The sequence below is a fragment of the Penicillium psychrofluorescens genome (assembly GCF_964197705.1).
Source record: "Penicillium psychrofluorescens genome assembly, chromosome: 6".
NCBI classification, from domain to species: domain Eukaryota; kingdom Fungi; phylum Ascomycota; class Eurotiomycetes; order Eurotiales; family Aspergillaceae; genus Penicillium; species Penicillium psychrofluorescens.
This window is the reverse complement of record NC_133444.1, coordinates 1,756,896-1,777,738: the sequence shown is the minus strand read 5'-3', so window position 1 is coordinate 1,777,738 and position 20,843 is coordinate 1,756,896. Positions and strand designations below refer to the sequence as shown.

Genomic DNA, 20,843 nt, shown 5'->3' with positions numbered 1-20,843 from the left:
GGCCAACCTCAACACCTGTGTGGGAGGGGGATCCGCCCCTTACGCTTCCGTGCTTCCTTGAAACAGTCTGGGAAAAGGAATCCATCCCCAACGATTCTGTGTTCCGCCCCTGCCGGTTGTTATCGACATCATCGTCCGCCGCCTCGCGCCTGCCGCATGTCGGTGTGTTTTATCTGAAACATTCCCGCCGGACCTGCGCGCGCCCTCGACCAAGTAGCAAGCAACCAAAACATCTTCGTCGCAGGCGCACGTAGAGCAGTGTTTGCCGCGTGATTGAATGGAGAGAGGCGTCAATCACGAATTCCTCGCCTGCGCAATGAATGGTTGACTGCCCGCCTTTGATCCCAATACTTCCCTCACCCCCCCCCCCCCCCCCCCCCTCCCGACTCGACCGCCACCACGGCTGCGCCTTCCTCAGCATTCCAGAGGTTCCGGCGTGCCTGCCCTGACTGGTCGATCCAGCATTCTTCTTGACTCATCTGTGAAACGCCACCTCCCCCAAAGGCCGCGTTGTTGATCACACCGGCGCGTCAAAATCGCTCGGTCAGTCCGTGATCGTGGCTGAGGCGCCTTCTTGTCCCAACACCAACGGAGTCTGCTAGATACTCAGACCTTCCAGCGCATTACATCTACCATCTCTTCGAACGCTGAACTGGCGTGTGGAAACCTCGTTTTCACCCGATCAGCTCTCATTCTCGTCGTGTTGCGCGGCACATTGTGGACGCATTCCCCTGGTCATGGTTGCAACCTTCTCGCCGCACCGGGACTCGGGCGGCACGCTCCATCTGCCATCGCACTCGGGCATCCATCACGTTGACGCCAGCTCGGCCATCCGACAGCTACGGCGCTCCTTGTCGCGCTCGCCTTCAAAGAGCTCCAACTTCTTTCTCAATTCGCGCACTCAGTCTCCCTCCAAGTCTGCACCATACATCTCATCACCGCTGTCGCCTTCGCGGCGGTCCACGCCGAACAACTTTGTTCTATTTCCAACCTCCACTCATCAATCTCCTCTCGCCGTGCCTTATCCCCCAAGCGCGAAGATCTCCAGGCCGACGATGCGCCGACGAACATCACCCCGGAGTCCGGCCAGACGCGCCCTCAATGTCTCGACAGACGGTGGCAACGCGACACCGAGCCAGCCCGTCTCATTACTACCGGGCGAGGAAAATGTCTTGTCTGTCGAAGACCTGCTTGTGCCGGAAAGCACCACCCCCGAAAGCCCCTGTGCGCACAACTCTCCATCTGTTCTTCCACTTGAGCCAGGATCTGCATCTCGATCAACAATGTCGCGTATTGAAAAGCGACGGAGTGGGACGTTCGGAGCGTATGCCACCGGTAGTCCCTTGAAGCGCAGCGACGGCATCATGAACTTGGACCAAGCTTCCCGGGGCAGTCCTTCGGCGAAGCGGCGCAGCGTACACATGCCCAACTTCTCGACGGACTTTAATATTTTCGACCATGATAACGAAAACGTTTCGGGAACATTTCCATCAGGAAATGATATCCCATCCTTCCCCACTCCTGTTCAACCGTTCAGTCCGTTTGCTACCATTCCAAAGCGTTCTTCATCTCTTCGGCGGTCTACTCTACAGCAACGTCAGGGTGAGCGGTCACTCTTTGGTCGACCCAAGCAGCCGGGAGACTCTCCTGAAGCATCTCAACCGGGTACTCCATTGACAGTCCGGCCGCGCATGTCATTTGACAGCAGCCTGTTCCAGGCCGGTCAAGAGAACATCTTCTCACCCCGGCCTGTCCCAGCCAGCCCTCTGTTTTCTGCCAATCCAACTGCCCCGGCACCGCAACCCACCCGCCCTGCCGCCCATCCTCTCTCCCGGACAATCACCCAGTCCTCCTCGGGGTCAAGCCTCGATGACTCGCCTACCCATGAACCGATGCCCAAACCCGAGCGCCCACGACAGATCTTCAATTTCTCCAAATCTCTCCCAGCTGGTGCCACTCGGCCTGCTCCTGTCCGCCGAGTGACTCGGGAGGACTCGACCTCTGCAGAGTCATTTGCGACGCCAGAAAACTACAAGCTGGTGAAGCCGTTGCCGGCAGCATTCATGTCGACTGGGCTTATCTCAAAGAAGAACCGCAATGCCGAAGAACCTCAAGGTGGTGTTTTCAATAAGAACATGCCTGATACTCCCTGCAAGCGGCCTGTCAATCTCTTTGCTGCGGGACCAAACCCTCCACCAGAGCGACTCTTCGACAAATCCCGGCTCCTTCGGCAAACTGATGCTGAGCCCTCATCCCCATTCAACCCTCCCACCACGGCACGTCCCAAGCCGGGGCCCTTCGCTCGAGGTATGGGCATTTTTGGCAACACCTTCAGTCGGCCTGAGGCTTCACGTCGTAGCAGTTTTGTGAGCGTTGACGGTGACGAGCTTTCACAAGCTCAGTCTCCGTCCTCCCGGAATGACAACCAGCCATTCACTGAAACCGATTTCCCCCCGACTCCTACGAAGCAGACATTCCTACCTTCCCGGACCTACCCCCCTCCAACTTCTCAAATCGCGTCTCTGGAACGGCTATCGGAGACGAAGGCGAGCCCGTTGCGGGACAAGTTCCTGCAGGCGTCACCTCGGACGCCTCGTGATCAATTCTTTCCACCCGACCCAAGTGGGTTATCGATCTCGGTTCCAAATGAGCAACATCATTCCATGCAGGCTGACTTCGACAACACCAATTTTCCTGCCACACCGACTGGACCACGCGACTCCTTTTCTTCGTCCAACAAACTTCCTAGTCTTCAAATGAGCAGCTATCATATCCCCGATGTGGACCCGAGCTTAACATCACGGTTTGAGAAGGTTGAATTGATCGGAACTGGAGAATTCTCTCAGGTCTATCGTGTATCTCAATCACACAACCAGACCCTTCCGTCTGTCTTCTCTCTTCCTTCGAGCGAGCCCAAGTCTCCTACCGCTCTGCCGCATCAGGTCTGGGCTGTCAAAAAGAGCAAACAGCCATATTCCGGTCTGAAGGATCGCGAACGTCGCATTCGGGAAGTGGATGTGTTGAAGACCTTGATCCACACGGATCACATTGTCTCATTCATGGACAGCTGGGAGGCCGGTGGCCACCTATACATTCAAACCGAGTTTTGCGAGGAAGGTAGCTTGGATGTTTTCCTCGCCCAGATTGGCCTCAAGGCCCGACTGGATGATTTCCGGATCTGGAAGATCTTGCTCGAGCTGACCTTGGTATGTTATCTGCCTTTTTGATAGTTGCATAACCCATGCTAATCATTCCACAGGGACTGAAACACATTCACGATCAAGGATTCATCCATCTGGACCTCAAACCAGCCAATATTCTTGTTACTTTTGAAGGTGTCTTGAAAATTGGTGATTTCGGCATGGCCACTCGCTGGCCTGCTGAAGATGGTATTGAAGGCGAAGGCGACCGAGAATACATTGGGCCGGAGATTCTCATGGGCCGTTTTGACAAGCCGGCTGATATTTTCTCTCTCGGTTTGATCATATTTGAGATTGCTGGGAACGTTGAACTGCCGGACAACGGTCTGTCCTGGCAGAAGCTTCGGAACGGTGACATGAGCGACGTGCCCAGCCTGACTTGGAGCTCGGAAACCAGCATTTTCCGTGACGCTTCGGGCAACCCTGTGTCGGAAGAGTCATCGTTTGAAGAGCTGTGTGCATCGGACTTGGGCGAAGACGATTTTGGTGAAGACTATTTGACCTGTCGCAAATTAACCGAACCGAAACAACCTCGATTGGCTCGAAGCGGCGAGCTTATCAATCCTCCGGACTTCATGGTTGATTCTCACCATGCGCAAGCGTTGGACAAGATTGTCCGATGGATGATCTCCCCCGAGCCGCTGGATCGACCGACGGCCGACCAGATCCTGGAAACATACGGACTGCAGTTTGTGAATCAGCGTCGCCGGGCTGGAGCCACCGTTTTTGAGGGCAACTGGGGGCCCGCGGATGAGATCTTGGCCGAAGATGCCGAAATGATCGATGTGTAATTTATCTCCCCTTTTTTGACTTGTTGTGCATATGGAGGGTGTTCTGTGCGTTGTATCTTTCCCTTTGTCATTTTTCCCGGCGTTGATCAGACTCCGGGCTTTCTGCTTTGTCCTATCTCTCACGCCATGTCTTTTTTTTTGCCTCACGATTCCCCTTTGTTGCTACACGCTTCTTTGAGTTGAAGCTGAGATGGCCTTTGCCATCGTTGTTGCCAGTCTCTTGGCCTTTTTCACGTTTACTGCTGGATTTGCTTTCCTTTCCTTGCCTGTCCACATCATGACCCGGTGGAGTTTGTCCGGCTGCAACAAGCGTTTCCCCTGGAGTTGAACATGGAGTTCTCCATTCGTTTTCGTCGGAGTGTGTATTTTTTTTTTTCCTTTGTACGATTGTCTAGCATTATGAGAGCTGTCATACAATGTACCAACGTCCCCTGACCACAAGGTCTCATGCCCCTGCCACAGGGGTTTCTCTTGTATGTTCCTTCCTGTCGATGAGAAGATTGGTCATCGGAGTGCCTGGTAGTCAGCATATATAGGGCGATCCCTAAGCATCGGCAGCTAAGGCGTTATGTTCCTGGCATCGGACTTGCCGTCTCATTCGTACTGGCTTTCTTGGATTGTGATAAATTGACCTGTTTGACCTCGGCGCCGTTGAGTGAACACGTTTATTCCATGTACGCGTATCGCAATGTTCAATGGAGAGATTTAATAGCGCGTAATGGTCGACGTAGAGCCAAAATGCAAAGCTATTGCTAGAATTCGACGTAGCCCTAACAGTATGCAAATGTTGGGGATCGCCACTCCGCCTTGGCATTTTGCACCTCCGTTTCTTCACTCACTCACTCTTCCTTCTTTGCCCTCCAAGGCGATTTCTACCAGATTCTCGCTGCTATTACACTACACTACCTTACATTAATTCAAACCCATAGAACAACATGCGCCATTCTTTCTGAGCCCCCTTTAACCGTTCGCCGCCGAAAAAGTCCCGCAAGATGGACGACAAGACTTTCGTGTCCGACTCCCTCATCCGCCTGACCGGCGCGTCGGATCCAATCATCATCGATTTCGTCCTGGCCAAAGCCAACTCTGCCAAGTCTGCCTCATCCCTGACCACCGAACTCGGGTCCTTGCTCGATGGCAGCTCCGACGACATTGGCGCATTCAGCGGAGAGCTGTTTGCGCGGCTGGGCAAGGGCGCAAAACCCAGTGCGTCCGCCACTCCAAACGCACCGGGAAAATCAGAATCCACGAAGAAGAAATATCGCCTGGTGGAAATGGGAGACGACTTGCCCGACCCTGGCACCTCCCTGGGGCCGATGAACGTCGAAGCAGACCGAGACAGACGGAGGCGGAAGGACAAAGGCAGAGATGGTGACAAAGAACGGCCCAGCGGGAGGCGTGATGACAATCACTCGGAGAAGGACGAACGCCGAAAGAGAGACCGCAGTCGCGACGCCGAGAGTCGGGATCGCCCGCGCACCAAAAAACTGCGAAAGAGGGACTCCGACTTTGAAGATCGCTGGGGCGACGAAGAGATTTCGGAAGACGCCGGCGAGTTCGCAGAGTCACCCTCCAAACGAACAAGGCTCGAAAATGGATCCGCCTCCCCTCGGTCCCCGTCGCCGGCCGAAGACCTCGATCCGCAGACCAAGGAAGAAATGGAGCGCCAACGCGACCTCCGCGAGAGAGACGAGTTTGCGAAGCGATTGGCCAACAAAGATGACAAAAAATCGAAGAAAATCGTCGAGGACCGGACACGAGATGGAGAAGCTGCGCGACGGCGCGCGTTGGCCGACGACGCCGATGCTCGAGCGCAGATGATGCCTGATCTGCGACTGCGATCTCGCCAGGAGTATCTGAAGAAGCGAGAAACTGAGCGCTTGGCACTCCTTCGGCAGCAGGTTGCGGAGGAAGCTGCTGAGCTGCGCGAAAATCCGAATCTGACCCGCCGAGAAAAAGAGGAGTTTGCCCGAAACCGGGAAGTCCTGCGCATTGCAGAAGAACGACTACGGATCGATGACCACCGCGATGGCTACATGATGCCGGAAGATTACATCACGGAGAAGGGCAAGATTGATCGGAAAAAGAAAGAAGAGGCTCTCTACAAGCGTTACGTGGATCGCGATGATATGGGCCAGGAGCGATTTGTGACTGAGCACGAAGAGTGGGAATTGGAGCAGTCAGCCAAGGCCAAAGCCCAAATTAAGAAGGCCGAGTTTGTCGACGAAGGTGACTACGAATATGTTTTCGACGATTCGCAAAAGATCAACTTTGTCATGGACACCAAACTTGAAGGCACGCAGAAGCTGATGACGGCGGAACAGCGGAATCTCAAGGAGCAGCTGGATGCCGCGGAGAAGAAGGCCGCATCGATGGAAGAGACACGTAAGAGTCTTCCCATCTACCAGTTCCGCGATCAGATTATCCAGGCCGTGCACGATCACCAAGTTTTGATCATCGTCGGTGAAACGGGCTCTGGAAAGACGACTCAGATCCCGCAGTACCTCCATGAAGCTGGCTACACTAAGGGTAACCTGAAGATTGGGTGCACACAGCCGCGGCGAGTGGCAGCCATGAGTGTCGCTGCGCGTGTGGCGGAGGAGATGGGCGTTAAGATTGGCAATGAAGTCGGCTATGCCATCCGATTCGAAGATAACACGAGCGACAAGACCATTCTGAAGTACATGACGGATGGAATGTTGCTGCGAGAGCTGTTGACGGAGCCGGACCTAAGCCAGTACTCGGCTCTGATGATTGACGAAGCCCATGAACGGACAGTGCCCACGGACATTGCGTGTGGCCTCCTTAAGGATATCGCCAAGGCCCGACCCGACCTCAAGTTGCTGATCTCATCGGCAACTATGGATGCCCAGAAATTTCAAAAGTATTTTGACGACGCGCCTATCTTCAACATTCCCGGTCGACGATATCCCGTTGATGTGCACTACACCTCTCAACCGGAAGCCAACTACTTGGCGGCAGCGATCACCACGGTGTTCCAGATCCATGTCACGCAGGGCTCCGGTGATATCCTGGTGTTCTTGACTGGCCAAGAGGAGATTGAAGCGGCCGAACAAAGCTTACAGGAAACGGCACGGAAACTGGGCAGCAAAATACCAGAGATGATCATTTGTCCCATCTACGCCAATCTGCCTTCTGAGCTCCAGACCAAGATTTTCGAACCCACGCCGCCCAAGGCACGCAAGGTGGTGCTGGCTACCAACATCGCCGAGACCAGTTTGACGATCGATGGCATTGTCTACGTGATCGACCCTGGGTTTGTCAAGGAGAATGTGTTTAATCCGCGCACTGGCATGGAAAGCCTGGTGGTGACTCCGTGTTCCCGAGCATCGGCCAACCAGCGAGCTGGGCGTGCCGGCCGAGTTGGACCGGGCAAATGTTTCCGGCTCTACACCAAATGGGCGTACTACAACGAGTTGGAGGAGAACACGACCCCCGAAATCCAGCGCACGAACTTGAACGGTGTTATTCTCATGTTGAAATCCCTGGGCATCGACCAGTTGCTCGACTTTGATTTCATGGACCCGCCGCCGGCCGAGACGATCATTCGGGCGCTGGAGCAGCTGTACGCTCTCGGGGCGTTAAATGACCGCGGCGAGCTGACCAAGGTCGGCCGGCAGATGGCAGAGTTTCCGACAGATCCGATGCTGGCCAAAGCGATCCTCGCGGCAGACAAGTACGGCTGCGTGGAAGAGGTCCTGTCGATCGTGTCGATGCTGGGAGAGGCTAGCGCGCTGTTCTTCCGGCCCAAAGACAAGAAGATCCACGCAGACAGTGCGCGCAACCGGTTCACCATCAAGGACGGCGGCGACCACCTGACGCTGCTCAATATCTGGAATCAATGGGTGGATTCAGACTTCAGCTTCGTGTGGGCGCGGGAGAATTTCCTCCAGCAGCGCAGCCTAACACGGGCACGCGATGTGCGCGACCAGCTGGCCAAACTGTGCGACCGAGTGGAGGTCAGTGTCAGCAGCTGCGGTTCCACCAACCTGATCCCGATTCAAAAGGCCATCACATCCGGGTTCTTCCCCAACGCGGGACGACTGCAACGCGGAGGCGACAGCTACCGGACGATCAAGAACGGGCAGACGGTGTACTTGCACCCGTCTAGCACGTTGTTCGAGGTCAATCCGCGGTGGGTGATTTACTTCGAGCTGGTACTCACCAGCAAGGAGTACATGCGCAGCAACCTGCCGCTGCAGGCCGAGTGGTTGGTGGAAGTGGCGCCGCATTACTACAAGAAGAAGGATCTGGAGTCTCTAGGTCTGGACCGAAAGACACCCAAGGGGACCGGGGCGAGTGGAGAGAAGAGCCGAATGTAGATTCTGTTGAAGTACATAACTTGGAATATTTAACTAGTTATACAGCGATTAACTTCACGTACGAATTAGACCGTTAGTCATCCAGACCCGCCTGAGGTCCAATCACAAACTCTCGATTGCAATCCCGCGGTCCCCCATTTCAACCTCGGCTGCCCCAGAACCCCCCGGACTTCTTGTTTTCCGATCGGAATTATTCTTCTGATCCATTACTTCTCTTCCTCGTCCTCTTAAATTCTCACCTCAACACCCCTTACCCTCTGTCGTTCTCCTATCCACCACATCTATCATTCTCTCACAATGTCGAAGTCCTTCACCCCCGCCGACGTCGCCTCCCACAACACCGCCGACAATGGCCTCTACATCATCGTTGACAGCAATGTCTACGACGTGACCGAGTTCATCAACGAGCACCCCGGCGGTGCCAAGATCCTCAAGCGCGTAGCGGGCAAGGATGCCTCGAAGCAGTTTTGGAAGGTGAGCGATAGCCCTTTTTCGCTCTGAGCGATCGGTCCACGAATGAATGTTAATGGTCATGATCGTGGTAGTACCACAACGAGTCCGTGCTGAAGAAGTATGCGCCCAAGTTGAAGATCGGGGAAGTGAAGGAAGCGGCCAAGCTGTGAGGCCGTGCCAATATCTCTTGTGTATTAGGGGAATGAATGAGATGGGAAGCGGACATTGCATCCGCCCACTCTTGGACGGTAATCTCCGTGGGGACACTGTATATACAGAGTACTGGATCGATATACGTCTATACTTTATATTTTCGCATATTTGAACCATCCATGTAGCTGTATAATTGGGGCCTTGAATGAGCTCGACTACCACTACAACAATTGACCATAACCATAGTATCACAAATTATACACTATCAACAACCTCATTCCAGGCCCTTTTCCTGCAACGCCTTGTATCGACCGGAGGGGTAATGACAAGGATCCTCCCAGTAGCAAAGGTATCAACACAAAGACGCACACACCGCATCACATCAAAAAGATATGCACCGTATGTAAGTAGAGAATAGGTAAGGCAAGGAGAAAGCAATATATAGACAAGGACTGTACAGAGGAGAAGGGGTGAAAGGAGAAGAAGTCGAAGGAGAGAAAGTGGAAGGAGAAGGTGAGGTAGAAGAGGGAATGACAGAGATTAGAATCCTCGGAACGGGTCCTCTGATCGGAACCCCAGCTCGGACTCATCAAACGCCGACAGAGATTAGAATCCTCGGAACGGGTCCTCTGATCGGAACCCCAGCTCGGACTCATCAAACGCCGGCAGATCAAATTCATACCGGCGTTGCTCGCTCCACTGACTGGAAGATTTGCGTACATGCCGCGGCCGGTTCTGTGGCACCGGACGCGGTTTATTGATCTGCTCCGCGTGACGATCGATGAATGCCTCCATGCGAACGGTGCCGACATCAAACGTGGCGCCAGTGTTGGTGCTTGAGGCACGACCGCTGGCTTCGGAGGTGCGGCTGAAGCTGCTCCGGCCGCTGCCCAGACCCGGTGGTAGACTTGGGGGTGGCATGGGCGGGAAATAAGCCTCGGATGAATTGGCAGTGGTTCCACTGTGGTAGGAGGGCATCGTGTCTTTGCTAGAGAAGCTGCGGATAGCGTGCATTGCCGGCGCACGCGGCGCGGTATTACTGCGCTTGCGGGTGTGGTTGTTGTGTGTCGAGAAACGAGGCACATGCGGTGCGTCGGCGGCCATAATCATCGAGTTGATGGTATCCAGGCCGTTGGATGGCATGTCGGGTGCTGGTGCTGTTGCACTACCCAAGGATCGCTTGCCCTTGGGCATTGGGCGTGGACGACCCTTTGCTACGCGGATGGAGTCGCGGATAGGGTTGCGTCGCAGTGCGGCCTGTGGCGGCACGGGCGATCCGGCTTCTTCTTGAGGGAGCGGTGGCAAAGCAGCCAGGTCATGCAAGCCCATGGTGGAATGGCTGAGGAAGGAAAGCGCCGTCAACCAGACGTAGTGCCGTTCCATAGTGAGTGCTGTGAACTTTAGGGCTCGCTGAGGCGTTAGAACCAGAATAGAGCGGTTGAATGCGGTTGGTGGGTTGGAGCCCTTGGGCAGTAAGTTGTCGTCTTTGACATCGAGAACTGATTGAATAGTGACTGAATACGGGAAAAGGTTAGCAACGTAAGATGATAATGAAATAGAGATCCTCACATTTTCTACCACTCTTGCCCAACAAGGCAGGCCCGCTCGTTGGCTGCTTGCTGCTCCACATAATTGAGCCCTCGTACGGAGCCAGCCATACCCAGCGCTTATGCCGCACGCCGCTGTTGGTGATGTTGGCGGAGACCTCATCCGGGTTGCGTCCTTCCCAGCTATCCTTGGCCTCGCCCATTCCGAAAGACTTTCGTCGCCGGACGTACTTGAACATCCACTCGCCGACCATGGTCTGCGCGATTGCATCAACGACACTGGTGGGCTGCACGCCTCCCATAGAATCTTGTCGCTCATGACCCTGACTCCAGTTGCGGGATGCGGTTGGGCGGTGCGATGCCCGTTTGGGTGCCATGTGTCGATCTCGGGGCATCGTGATATCGTCGGATGGCAAGGGCGGGGGTTGGAACGTAGGGGTATCTGGCGTGAAAGGAGACATTGATCGTGTAGATGTAGAGATGGTTTCTGGAACCTCGGTAGGGTCGGTCTGCGACATGGCTGCCGCGGATCGGACTCGTCGTAGAGTAGGTCGTCGAACGAGTGACGGATGGCCACGCTCTGAGAATTGTCGGCCAGTCGAGCGAGTCGGGCTCGGGGGCCCATCGCTGCCATTCAGTGGAATCTTACGCGAGCTGAGGCGGATAGGGACTGGGAAGGGCGGTGCGATGCTTGAGCCTGCGCTGCCGCTATCGAGACTAGGCAAGCTAGGGCTGCGCGTGCGGGACTTTTGGTGTATGGCCGCGCCGTTGGAGATTATGGCCATCCTCCGCATGCCGGACTGCCGGCTGTTAGGTGCAGCCATTCCATGTCGTTGGGCGCCGCGTGATGAGTTGGGGACGGTATCCGATAGTCTAGATTCAGGGTCTGACAGCTGCTCATCGATTTCAGGGAGAGTCGTCTCGTCCAAACTGGGTCTTGACTTTGAAGCCAGCTTGCCCCGTCGGAGGGTATAGGAAGCAAACGGCCGATTGAGAAGGTCATCATCGGTAAAGACATCGCGGTCTTCCGGGTCTACTTCATCGTCGCTAAAGCCAGCAAAGAGGCTGCTGGACCGGAATGGTCGTCGAAGTCCAGATACCACATCGTCGGAGAGCGGCCCATTATCATTATTACCTGGGTAAGCTTGCACATGCTCCGATGAAGGTGCCCGAGATGGTTTTGCGAGACGTTCAGTCGGTGGCCCCTTGGCTGGCCGGGGCGGAGGCGCTCGATAGGGCTGAAAGCCCGAATCCCGTAGTTCAGAACGAGGCGGTACATCAGGAATGGCAGAGGGAAGCAGACTGGCGGGAAGTTTGACGGAGCGTTGATCAATGCGGATTTCCTCGGTTTGGATACCAATCGAGCGGCCATCAACGATGGACCGGAAGTTGGTTTGGCATGATATGCTTTTTGTTTGCGGCGGTAGAACCACGCTGTTGCGAGGAGATGGCGGTTCTGAGACAGGAGGATGAATGGCAATCATGGGGACCTCCATATTAGACGATGGAATGTCATTTGGAGACAGAGTAGACCGCTTCTTCTCCAAATTGTCGGCTTCCACCGCCGGGGTCGGATCAGTCTGCGTGGAGGCTGATAGCATTGGAGCTGACTCTAACGCAGCCTCCGCGGATTGGGATGGCGGCTCGATCAGTTTGGGTGTCCATGGAGGGCTAGGTAGGTCTCCGACTGTCTGGCATGACACAGAGATCATCTCAGTTGCGTTGGTTAGCGTCGAATTGTCTATCATTTGAGGTGCCTCATCGCCTCTGCCGTCATCTTCATGGGGCAGATCAGTTTGCGTTTCCACAGACACAGTGGCAATTTCGCCCACCGGGCTTTCAATCACCGCAGATAGCTTAGGAGATGAAGGAGGCGAGTATTGAATACCTGAATCGCAGTATTCCACTGCTAGCCGGGCAGCTTTTGTTTGGCCGCTTGGCTCGTGGGCACGGTAATCTGTCGCATGATTCGAATCGGGGTTTTGGATAGCAAGACCCAGCAGTTTCCTTGCCTTGGAAGCCACAGCAGTGTGGGATGCATGCGACTGACTTGAAATCGGTCGTTCCTCGGGGAGAGCCTCGGGCGAGTCAGGTGCGTCGTCGTCATCGTCGTCGGAGTCTGCGAACTCATCCTCTTCATCGAAGGCCAACTCCTCCGCCAGATTCAGGCCCGAATCACCCTTAGCACCAGCGGCAATGCTGATCACCGAATACCGGACATTGTGGACATTGGAGTCATCGCCCTCGTTTGAGGTCATGCTCGTAACGCTCATGCGCCGGTGTCCTGGACTGCTGGAAATCACACTTGCCGTGTCGCTCTCTTTGGTTCTGTCTTTGGACATTTCCTTTGTGAGCGTGCCGTTTTCCTGGGCGGTTGCGACTTCATTCAACACGGTCTTTAACCGGCCTTCCACCACATGAACCTTGCGCTCCCAATTCCGGCGCTCGCTGGTCCAGGATTCACGCTCGCGATCCCATAGCGCCTGCATTCGCTCGGTATCATCTTCTCGACTCCGAACCCTTTTCTGTGCCTGCTCCAGTTTCTTACGGACATCGGTGATGTTCTCAACAGCTTCATCCCGCTCTCGGGCCAGTTCGGTCATCGCAGATGAAGTGCCACCCTCTAGAAGCTGGATCTGATGTTTTAGAGAACGGGCTTCGCGGGCGGCTTGGGACAAAGTGGAGCCCAGAGTCTCATTTTCTGTCGTCGATTCATCCAGACTCTTTTCCAATACATCAATGGTTTTGGTCTTGCTCTCCACTTCGCGGCGCAGTGAGAGAATTTCGGAAACGAGCGAGGCATGGAGCGTGGGCGTAATCCTTCGCGGATCGAATGGTGATAATGTATCTTCCTCATTGACTTCCTCGCTGTCACTCTGTCCGTCCGGAGAAAGTGCCGGTGTCGGCAGGCCGGGAGTCGACGAGGACGGCCCGGGAGATGATTCTCGTCGACGTATAGAAGGCCGAGACCTCGACCGAGCCGTAGATGGACCCCGCGATATGGTGGATGGTGCTGGGGATGGTTGAGCCATGGAGGCAACCGGGGAATGTAGGTCCATGGCCGTCGCTGTTGCACATCTACCAGACAAAAGGCTTCAGACCATCACCGTTTCCATGTGCTAGCCAGAGCACGGCACGACCAGTTCCCATCAATAGGATGACATTCGACGGCGACCGATTGCTGCTGGGCGTCCCAATGCGCGCCTGCCGCAGATTGATTCTCGGCGGTTTCTCGTCGGCGATTTCTTAAGAGGCAGGAGAGGTGCAATTGAACTGGATAGGACTTGGTGAAACAATCGGTCAGCCACGGGCCACAGCGCCGATGCGGATTGCACGGGGGTGAGAGCAATCTGGGATCTTCATGGAGACACCTCAACTCTACTTACACACCAGAGACTTCGGAAATAACAGACACTCGTCTTGTCGACTGCAGGTGACGAGTAGGCTGTCAAATTCTCCCCAGAGGAGAGGGGCAGAAATGGATCAGTCCAGCTTCGAGAAGGAAAACCAATTTTGAGCGTGATCGCTCCGGCGGCGCAGACGAAGAGCGGAGGGGGTTGAAGCAGAAGGCAAAAGCGAGATCGTCGAGGGTTACAAACGAGGCAATGATCCGAGAAGCGCCTGTGCCGAGTCGCGTTACAATGCCGATAGATGGATGGAGCGCTGAAGGACTCTAGATCAGCCTTGCGGCAAAGGGGAGTCGGAAGCGCGCCGGACTGTGAGGGCCAGTCAAGTCTGTCGAGTACTTCATTGCATTAGTTACCAATGAACGAGAAATCGACCATCCAGGGGGTGTTCGTTAGGGGCACATGGGGAAAGCAAGAGACAGACCCGATTAGCTCTGGCGCCGGACGATGCTCCACTGCAAGCTGCCACCCAAGACACTACCGATTGGATCTTGGCTGACGGGGGAAGCAAAGCCTTTGGGGCCAGAGGTTCTCAACGGCACAGGAAAGCCGTTTTATACATCTAAACCTTGACGGTTGGACAATTGCCCACGTTCTGAACAGGGAATAAATAATCAGGGCGGAGTACGCGGTGCGACAGACCCAGCATAGACAGCAAGCCCCCGGTCCAGCTCGAAAAAGGAGTGTTTACGAGCACGGTTTGGGTTGAGGATCATCGAGTCCACTCCAGGGCCGAACCAGTCCCAGCATGGGGAAGGTGTTCGTTCGTCGGTGACGGAAGCATCAAGATTTCTCCACTGTGACCGAGCCGCTCTCAAATTCTAGGGAAAGGAGAAGATCCTCTTGAGATTCTCCTGATTCTTTGCCTGCGATCTCAAAGGATTCTCGACCTACGTACGGAGCCCATTGCACTGGGTAATCTAACCCAGGCGGAATGATCCCCCGAGAGCTAAAGCGAGCGAATCGAATAAATTGGACTCCCAAAAAAAAGGAGTGGGCTCCTAGCGCGTTTCCCCTGTGCTGGCGCTGGCCAGTCCACTTTAGCGTGTTGTCTGATCGTCGTAGGCAATTTCAGTCGAGAGCCTGTGGTCTGTCTGGCTTTGCAAGCGTGTTTCAGCTGCATGGGCACAGGGTCATTCCTTGGACATTGATTATTATTCCTTCAATGAATAGTTGCTCCGTACAAAGCAGAAGAATCAAAATGTTAGGGGTAGCCGGAGGAAAAGGACAAAAAAAAAAAACAAACAAGTGGTTATTATTTGCGAGACCCATTCAAGGTCTCCACCATTAGGTCCTGGGGGGCACTCCACTTCTTCGGCCGGACTAAGCACCAAACTCGAGGTCTCTTTGTTTTTCTGGCCGAAATGAAATCCGGTACGCGTTTGTTGGATCTAGGCTCCTCGTGGTCCCTGAACGCCCCTGTCAGAATAGGGTACACTCAACTACGAAAGGTTCACAATTTCTCGCCTGTAAGCATCCGGCTTCTTCCGGCCACGGACTCCACGCGTTGCGACCGTCCGAGCCTGATTGCAAACCAGACTCGAACCATTCAGACCCACTTCGTCGGCTTCAGGGGGATCAGATCGCGTACTTCTGCCGGGCCGTTGGATGACAGGTCAAGTTGACGTGACCGTTTCCGTACTCCATAGTTTAGTTGGTTCTCTCAGCTGGAGCTAACATCTACAGGGTCCGTGGGTTTCTTTGTTTCTGACAGAAGCACTAATGCTATGCGGGTGATACACCTACATTAGTGAGAGGCTGGGGATCTTCTTTCTTGGCTGGGAACACCGTAAATTCACTATGCGCGAGGAAAGATGATAATCACATAACCCCTGACATTCATACTGGAATGCGCCTCAACTATCCTCGATAATTGCATGGTACGTTGTCTATAATCTTGTATACGATCTATCGCCATGTGCCTTGGACGAGTCTATTTCTGTCCCGTGCGCGATTCGCCACATGGAGAGTCATTTCAATGCCACATGAGATGCCCTAGATGCGATCTCTTGGTTGGTTCTGGGTCGCCACCCGATCTGTCTTCCTCGACATTTCAGATCTCATTGTAAATCACCGGGGGCTCCGTTATTGTCAACAGCCTCGAAGCCATGACTATACACCTCAAATGGAGGGTGACTCTCCCGTCTTGCTAGAAAGATTTACATCACACGCAGCCAGGGTGCAACAATATGTCTAATTTGGACCAAAGGAATCTCAAGATATGGATCTCTAACTCGCTTACTTATTGGCAGAACAATCAGGCTGATCATCACGAATCCTGACTAAGCTCGAAGATGGCCGAGGTCACCAGCTCGTGCTCGGCGTGTCCATCTTGCGAGTTCCTCTCTGTTGAACAACGCAGCAGCCATGTCGACTGAACACCCACCCCGGACTCTGTTTTTTGATGTCTTTGGTACGGTCGTTGAATGGCGTTCATGCGTCACCACGGCCTTGCAGACCGCTGCCCAGCAGGCCTTAAATGACCCCAAAAAGAACTTGTCGGCCAACGTGCGGAAATATGCATCTACAATGAGCTCACAGGACTGGCTGGCTCTCGCTGTAGAATGGCGGAAGTCCTATGGCAAGTTTACTCAAACTTTCGATCCTTCCAAAGAGTTCGTGTCGGTAGACCAGCACCACTATAACGCCCTACAAGACCTACTCCGGCAACGGGGCATCCACGAGTTGTTCACCGATAGTGAATTATGGGAGCTTGCTTTCTGCTGGCACCGACTTGATCCGTGGCCAGACAGCACACGGGGGTTGGAATTGCTGAATCTCAAGTTCGAAACTGCCACTTTGTCCAACGGCAATGTATCCTTGCTTGAGGACCTTAACAGATATGGGCCCCTTCCCTTTACCCATATCGTCAGCGCGGAGCATTTTGGGGCCTACAAACCCTCGCCCAAGGTTTACCATGGGGCAGCCAACAGGTTCGGACTGGAGCCGGCTCAGTGCGCGCTAGTAGCCGCACATCTTTCTGATTTAAAGGCGGCCAAGAGTTGTGGATTTCAGACGATTTACGTCGAGCGGGACTTGGAGGAATCCTTGCCGCCGGATCAAGTTGAGCAAGCCCATGAGGAAGGGTACGTTGACATGTGGGTCGGGCTGAACACAGTGGGCTTCTTTGAAGTGGCTCGGCGTTTTGGTATTGAGTCGGATTCATAACCTGACACCAGATATCAAATACTAGATCATGATCTTCTGAATAATGAACCGGGCATTTCTGGTTACAGAGTACATATCCTCTTTGCTTATGGAATCTCGGATCGCGATGACGCCAGATTTGTCAGCCCCGGTGCAGCCGATCTGTACACTCTCACATGTAACCACCTATTTAATGCCACGAGGAGGGCCGGTTTCTGAGCTAAAGTGACACGCACCTGTCCGCCGAAGAGTCTGGTATCCTCTGATCCGTAATAGCAGTCCCATCTCCCGCTTGAAACATCCCGTCGACTTTTTTAGAAGCGATCATGAGCACTGGAGTACGTATAAGGGGTCGAGTCGAGAAAAAGTAATTAATTGGTCAGGAACCCAAGGTTAACAAACAAGCCGACTCGGATGGTCACTTTCGACGCAAAGAATCGGCCTTCCGTTCCAGCATTTCTCGGAGTGCGTCTGCCGAGTTCCCTGCAGAGAAGGATCGCTACGTGCTGTACATCAACTATGGATGTCCTTGGGCGCATCGAGCCAACCTAGTGTGGACGCTCAAGGGGCTAGGTGACATTGTCCAGATGGTCATCCTAGACCCAGAACTCGGACCGGATGGATGGTTCTTCTCTGGTGCCAGGGGTTCTGCCGAGAAAGATCCTCTGTATGGCTTTAAGACTCTGAAAGAACTCTACTTGAAAGCAGATCCGCAGTATGAAGGGCGATATACAGTGCCAACGCTATGGGACAAAAAGAAAGAGACGATCGTCAACAACGAAAGCAGTGAGGTCATTCGCATGTTTTATACCGAGTTTGACGATTTCCTGCCCGAGGCTTTGCGCGAAGTCAACCGTCCTGGAGGTGGTTTTTATCCTGAGCACCTGAGAAATGAGATTGACACGATGAATGCCTGGGTGTATCCGCAAATCAACAACGGTGTGTACAAGACCGGCTTTGCTACTACTCAGGAAGCGTACAAGGCAAATATTTATCCCCTGTTTGAGGCTCTTGACCGCGTTGAGGTGCATCTTGACCAAGCAGAGCATCAACCATTTCTCTTTGGGGCAAACATCACCGAAGCTGACATTCGCCTGTACACGACCATTGCACGATTCGATGTGGCATACTACGTGATCTTCAAGTGTAACTTGAAAATGATCAGACATGACTACCCGCGCATCGATCGCTGGTATCGCCGGCTATATTATGACGAATCAGAGAGGACCCGCGGTGCTTTTAAGCAGACAACCTTCTTTGATCTTGTAAGTGCTGCCTAAGCCTTGTACAATTCAATCATTTACTGACCCCTTCAGTACAAACTTGGATACAGCGCAGCTATTGGGAAAGAGACTGGCAGCAGACAGCTTGTGATTCCACTTGGTCCTATTCCGGATATATTGCCACCCGAAAAGCACGAGTAGAGGTGATATGCAATTTATTGACATTCCATGTATTTAAATGCACTTTTACCTGCCCGTTTAATCCATTACGAAAAGAATTCCCATCCAAATGACGTTCCAGAGCCAGCATTGTTTCTGGCATGTCTAGAAGACCATACCCTTGACCTGATCAACCTTCTTAACGTTGATGTTCTTGATCAGCAAGGTAAATCCTAGGCCAAGAGCCATAATTGCCGTGCCGGCAATTAGCATGCGCTTCTGGGTGGCCGCGTAGGCCAACCCAATAACCTCTCGCATCTCAGAGCCCATAGGGTAACTCAGCTGCTTGGGAAGACTACCAACAATGCTGTCGATCTCTCCTTGGTCTTTTTCTGATAGCATCTTTCTCAGCTCTCCGGGCAGGGTATTGGTCCAGATAGCGCCCGAAATACTGCTACCGACGGAACCACCAATATAACCGATAAGACCCAGCAGAGCAAGAACGGCTGCGACATCATTGTGGTCAGAAGCAGCTAAAACGGCAACTTGCTCGCCGATGGTAATCACTCCTCCACCCAAGGCAATAATGATCTGGCATAGGACCATATATCCAATGCCCCAACCGGGATTCCGGAAATAGATCATCAAGCCTTCTCCCAGCATATACAGCGGCACTCCGCACAAGAGAATCCATTTGAAGTGGCCAGTCCATCGGATTAAGAAACCCACGGCTATAAGCTCCACGCTCGAGACAACATCGAAGATGCTGCTGATATACCCAGCGGACTCAATTGAGGTATTGTACACGACCTGTAAGTACGAGGTAAGGTACAGATACCAGCAGTAGTAAGCAACCTGGTACGTGAAGTCAAGTAGACAGGCACCCAAGACCGTGCGCGACTTGAGCAGGTACCAGGGAACGAATGGTTTGCGGGCGCCGTATTTCTCCCAAAAGGCAAAGGCAACCAGGAGAACGAACCCGACGACGATCATCGCAATGATGTAAGCGCTACTCCAGATGCCCTCGGAGTACCCAGCAAGGGTAAAGGGTAACAAAAAGATGACGAATCCCGCGCAGACAAGGAGAACGCCAATGACTGATGAGTTTTGGTCAGGGTCTGCCAGGCCAGATGACCAAGGAAAAGAGAAAAGGGTGTCTTACAGTCAAATTCAATCATGTAATACCATATAATCTCGCACCAGGTACGGTTACTGCGGGGACGTGCCATCAGTCCGTTCTTCGTTGCCTTTCGCTTGCCGAGCTGCATCACAGCAACCATGGGCAGCGACACGGCGGGCACGACAATTGCCCAGGCACCGTACCCCCAGCGCCAATTAAAGCCGTAGATCTTCTCTGCTGCGGCCGGGCCCGCGAATGCGGTGATGATGTAGGTAGACGAGGTAAAGGCGAAAGCAAGCCCACGGTTTTGCATTGTAGAGGTATCGGAGGTGACGACGTCCACACAGAAGATCATTCCAGTGAAGCCAATCGAGTAAAAGACCTGGGCCGCCGCATATAGTGGGAAACTGTTACAGCTGGCCATGAGGACCATGCCCAGAGTTGCAATCGATACCATCGATATAAATCCGACGGTGCGATCCCACAAATTCAGAATCTTAGCAACAGGCATATATGTGACACCGGAAAGGGTACTCGACACCACATTGATGACTGGCATCAGGGAGTGATCTTCGAAGGCGCTCGAAACGTAAGGATTCAGGTTGGTCTCTAGCTGGCCTTCAAAGGCATTGCTAAAGTAAAGTAACCACATACTAGGAAAGCGTCAGTTCAAGTTTTCAGTATGCCTACATGTTATTACTTGCCTAATGTAGACCACGATCAGCGATGTTCTGCTCCACGACATGGTCATGGCCTCCGCTATTCTCACACCATCCTGCGCGGTCTGGTCGGGAATGTCTTCCTCCTGAGGCTGCTGGGACTCGACGTAAGGGACCTCGGGTTTTTCGTCGACATGTTCAGCCATGATGAACTGGAAGATTCGATATCCCGAGCAGAGATATCAATAGTCGGCTGTGGCTTGTTGTTGGCCGAATCCCTGTGTAAGAAAGAATTCTCTCTTCCACAGTCGAGAAGACAACGCTGGGCAAACGAATGGAGACAGTCGAATTCCAGGCTCCAAAAAAATGCGAGGGGAGGCGTGTGAATAGGTTCGTCGGAACAAACCAAGATAAACCCTGACTTTTGATTGCGGCAAAAATTATCAGATGGGCCCCAATGCACACCACAGGGTTCGCCGCACACTTTTTGATCGGCCGATTCGTTGAACCAATACGTGATCGTGTTGGTTTTCCAAGATCCGATCACGGAGGAACCGGCAGCCAAGAAAAGAAAACCTTCAACACAACCAACCATCATTCCGAGTCTATTGGAAAGACCCACGACCCCCTATGTCGCAGCA

The 20,843-nt window shown here is 53.6% G+C and overlaps 6 protein-coding genes across 6 annotated transcripts; 4 read left to right on the top strand and 2 right to left on the bottom strand.

The window, feature by feature from the left end:
• Positions 1-737: 737 nt before the first annotated feature.
• PFLUO_LOCUS9162 (mitosis inhibitor protein kinase swe1) lies at positions 738-3,991 on the top strand (the record flags this gene model as incomplete). Its single annotated transcript, XM_073786961.1, has 2 exons — positions 738-3,206; positions 3,260-3,991. 2 exons carry the CDS (start codon positions 738-740, stop codon positions 3,989-3,991), a joined length of 3,201 nt encoding a protein of 1,066 aa, XP_073643164.1.
• Positions 3,992-4,983: 992 nt separating this feature from the next.
• On the top strand, positions 4,984-8,334 carry PFLUO_LOCUS9161 (Cyclin-dependent kinase catalytic subunit; the record flags this gene model as incomplete). Its single annotated transcript, XM_073786960.1, has 1 exon — positions 4,984-8,334. The coding sequence occupies one exon, from the start codon at positions 4,984-4,986 to the stop codon at positions 8,332-8,334; it is 3,351 nt and encodes a 1,116-aa protein (XP_073643163.1).
• Positions 8,335-8,631: 297 nt separating this feature from the next.
• PFLUO_LOCUS9160 (uncharacterized protein) lies at positions 8,632-8,957 on the top strand (the record flags this gene model as incomplete). Its single annotated transcript, XM_073786959.1, has 2 exons — positions 8,632-8,808; positions 8,880-8,957. The coding sequence occupies 2 exons, from the start codon at positions 8,632-8,634 to the stop codon at positions 8,955-8,957; spliced, it is 255 nt and encodes an 84-aa protein (XP_073643162.1).
• A 589-nt stretch (positions 8,958-9,546) lies between these two features.
• Positions 9,547-13,519, bottom strand: PFLUO_LOCUS9159 (uncharacterized protein; the record flags this gene model as incomplete). The annotated part of the gene is made up of 2 exons (XM_073786958.1): positions 9,547-10,454; positions 10,510-13,519. The coding sequence occupies 2 exons, from the start codon at positions 13,517-13,519 to the stop codon at positions 9,547-9,549; spliced, it is 3,918 nt and encodes a 1,305-aa protein (XP_073643161.1).
• A 2,742-nt stretch (positions 13,520-16,261) lies between these two features.
• On the top strand, positions 16,262-18,465 carry PFLUO_LOCUS9158 (uncharacterized protein; the record flags this gene model as incomplete). The annotated part of the gene is made up of 4 exons (XM_073786957.1): positions 16,262-17,042; positions 17,360-17,379; positions 17,425-18,306; positions 18,358-18,465. The coding sequence occupies 4 exons, from the start codon at positions 16,262-16,264 to the stop codon at positions 18,463-18,465; spliced, it is 1,791 nt and encodes a 596-aa protein (XP_073643160.1).
• Positions 18,466-18,588: 123 nt separating this feature from the next.
• PFLUO_LOCUS9157 (uncharacterized protein) lies at positions 18,589-20,408 on the bottom strand (the record flags this gene model as incomplete). The annotated part of the gene is made up of 3 exons (XM_073786956.1): positions 18,589-19,520; positions 19,586-20,175; positions 20,284-20,408. The coding sequence occupies 3 exons, from the start codon at positions 20,406-20,408 to the stop codon at positions 18,589-18,591; spliced, it is 1,647 nt and encodes a 548-aa protein (XP_073643159.1).
• Between the last annotated feature and the right edge of the window lie 435 nt (positions 20,409-20,843).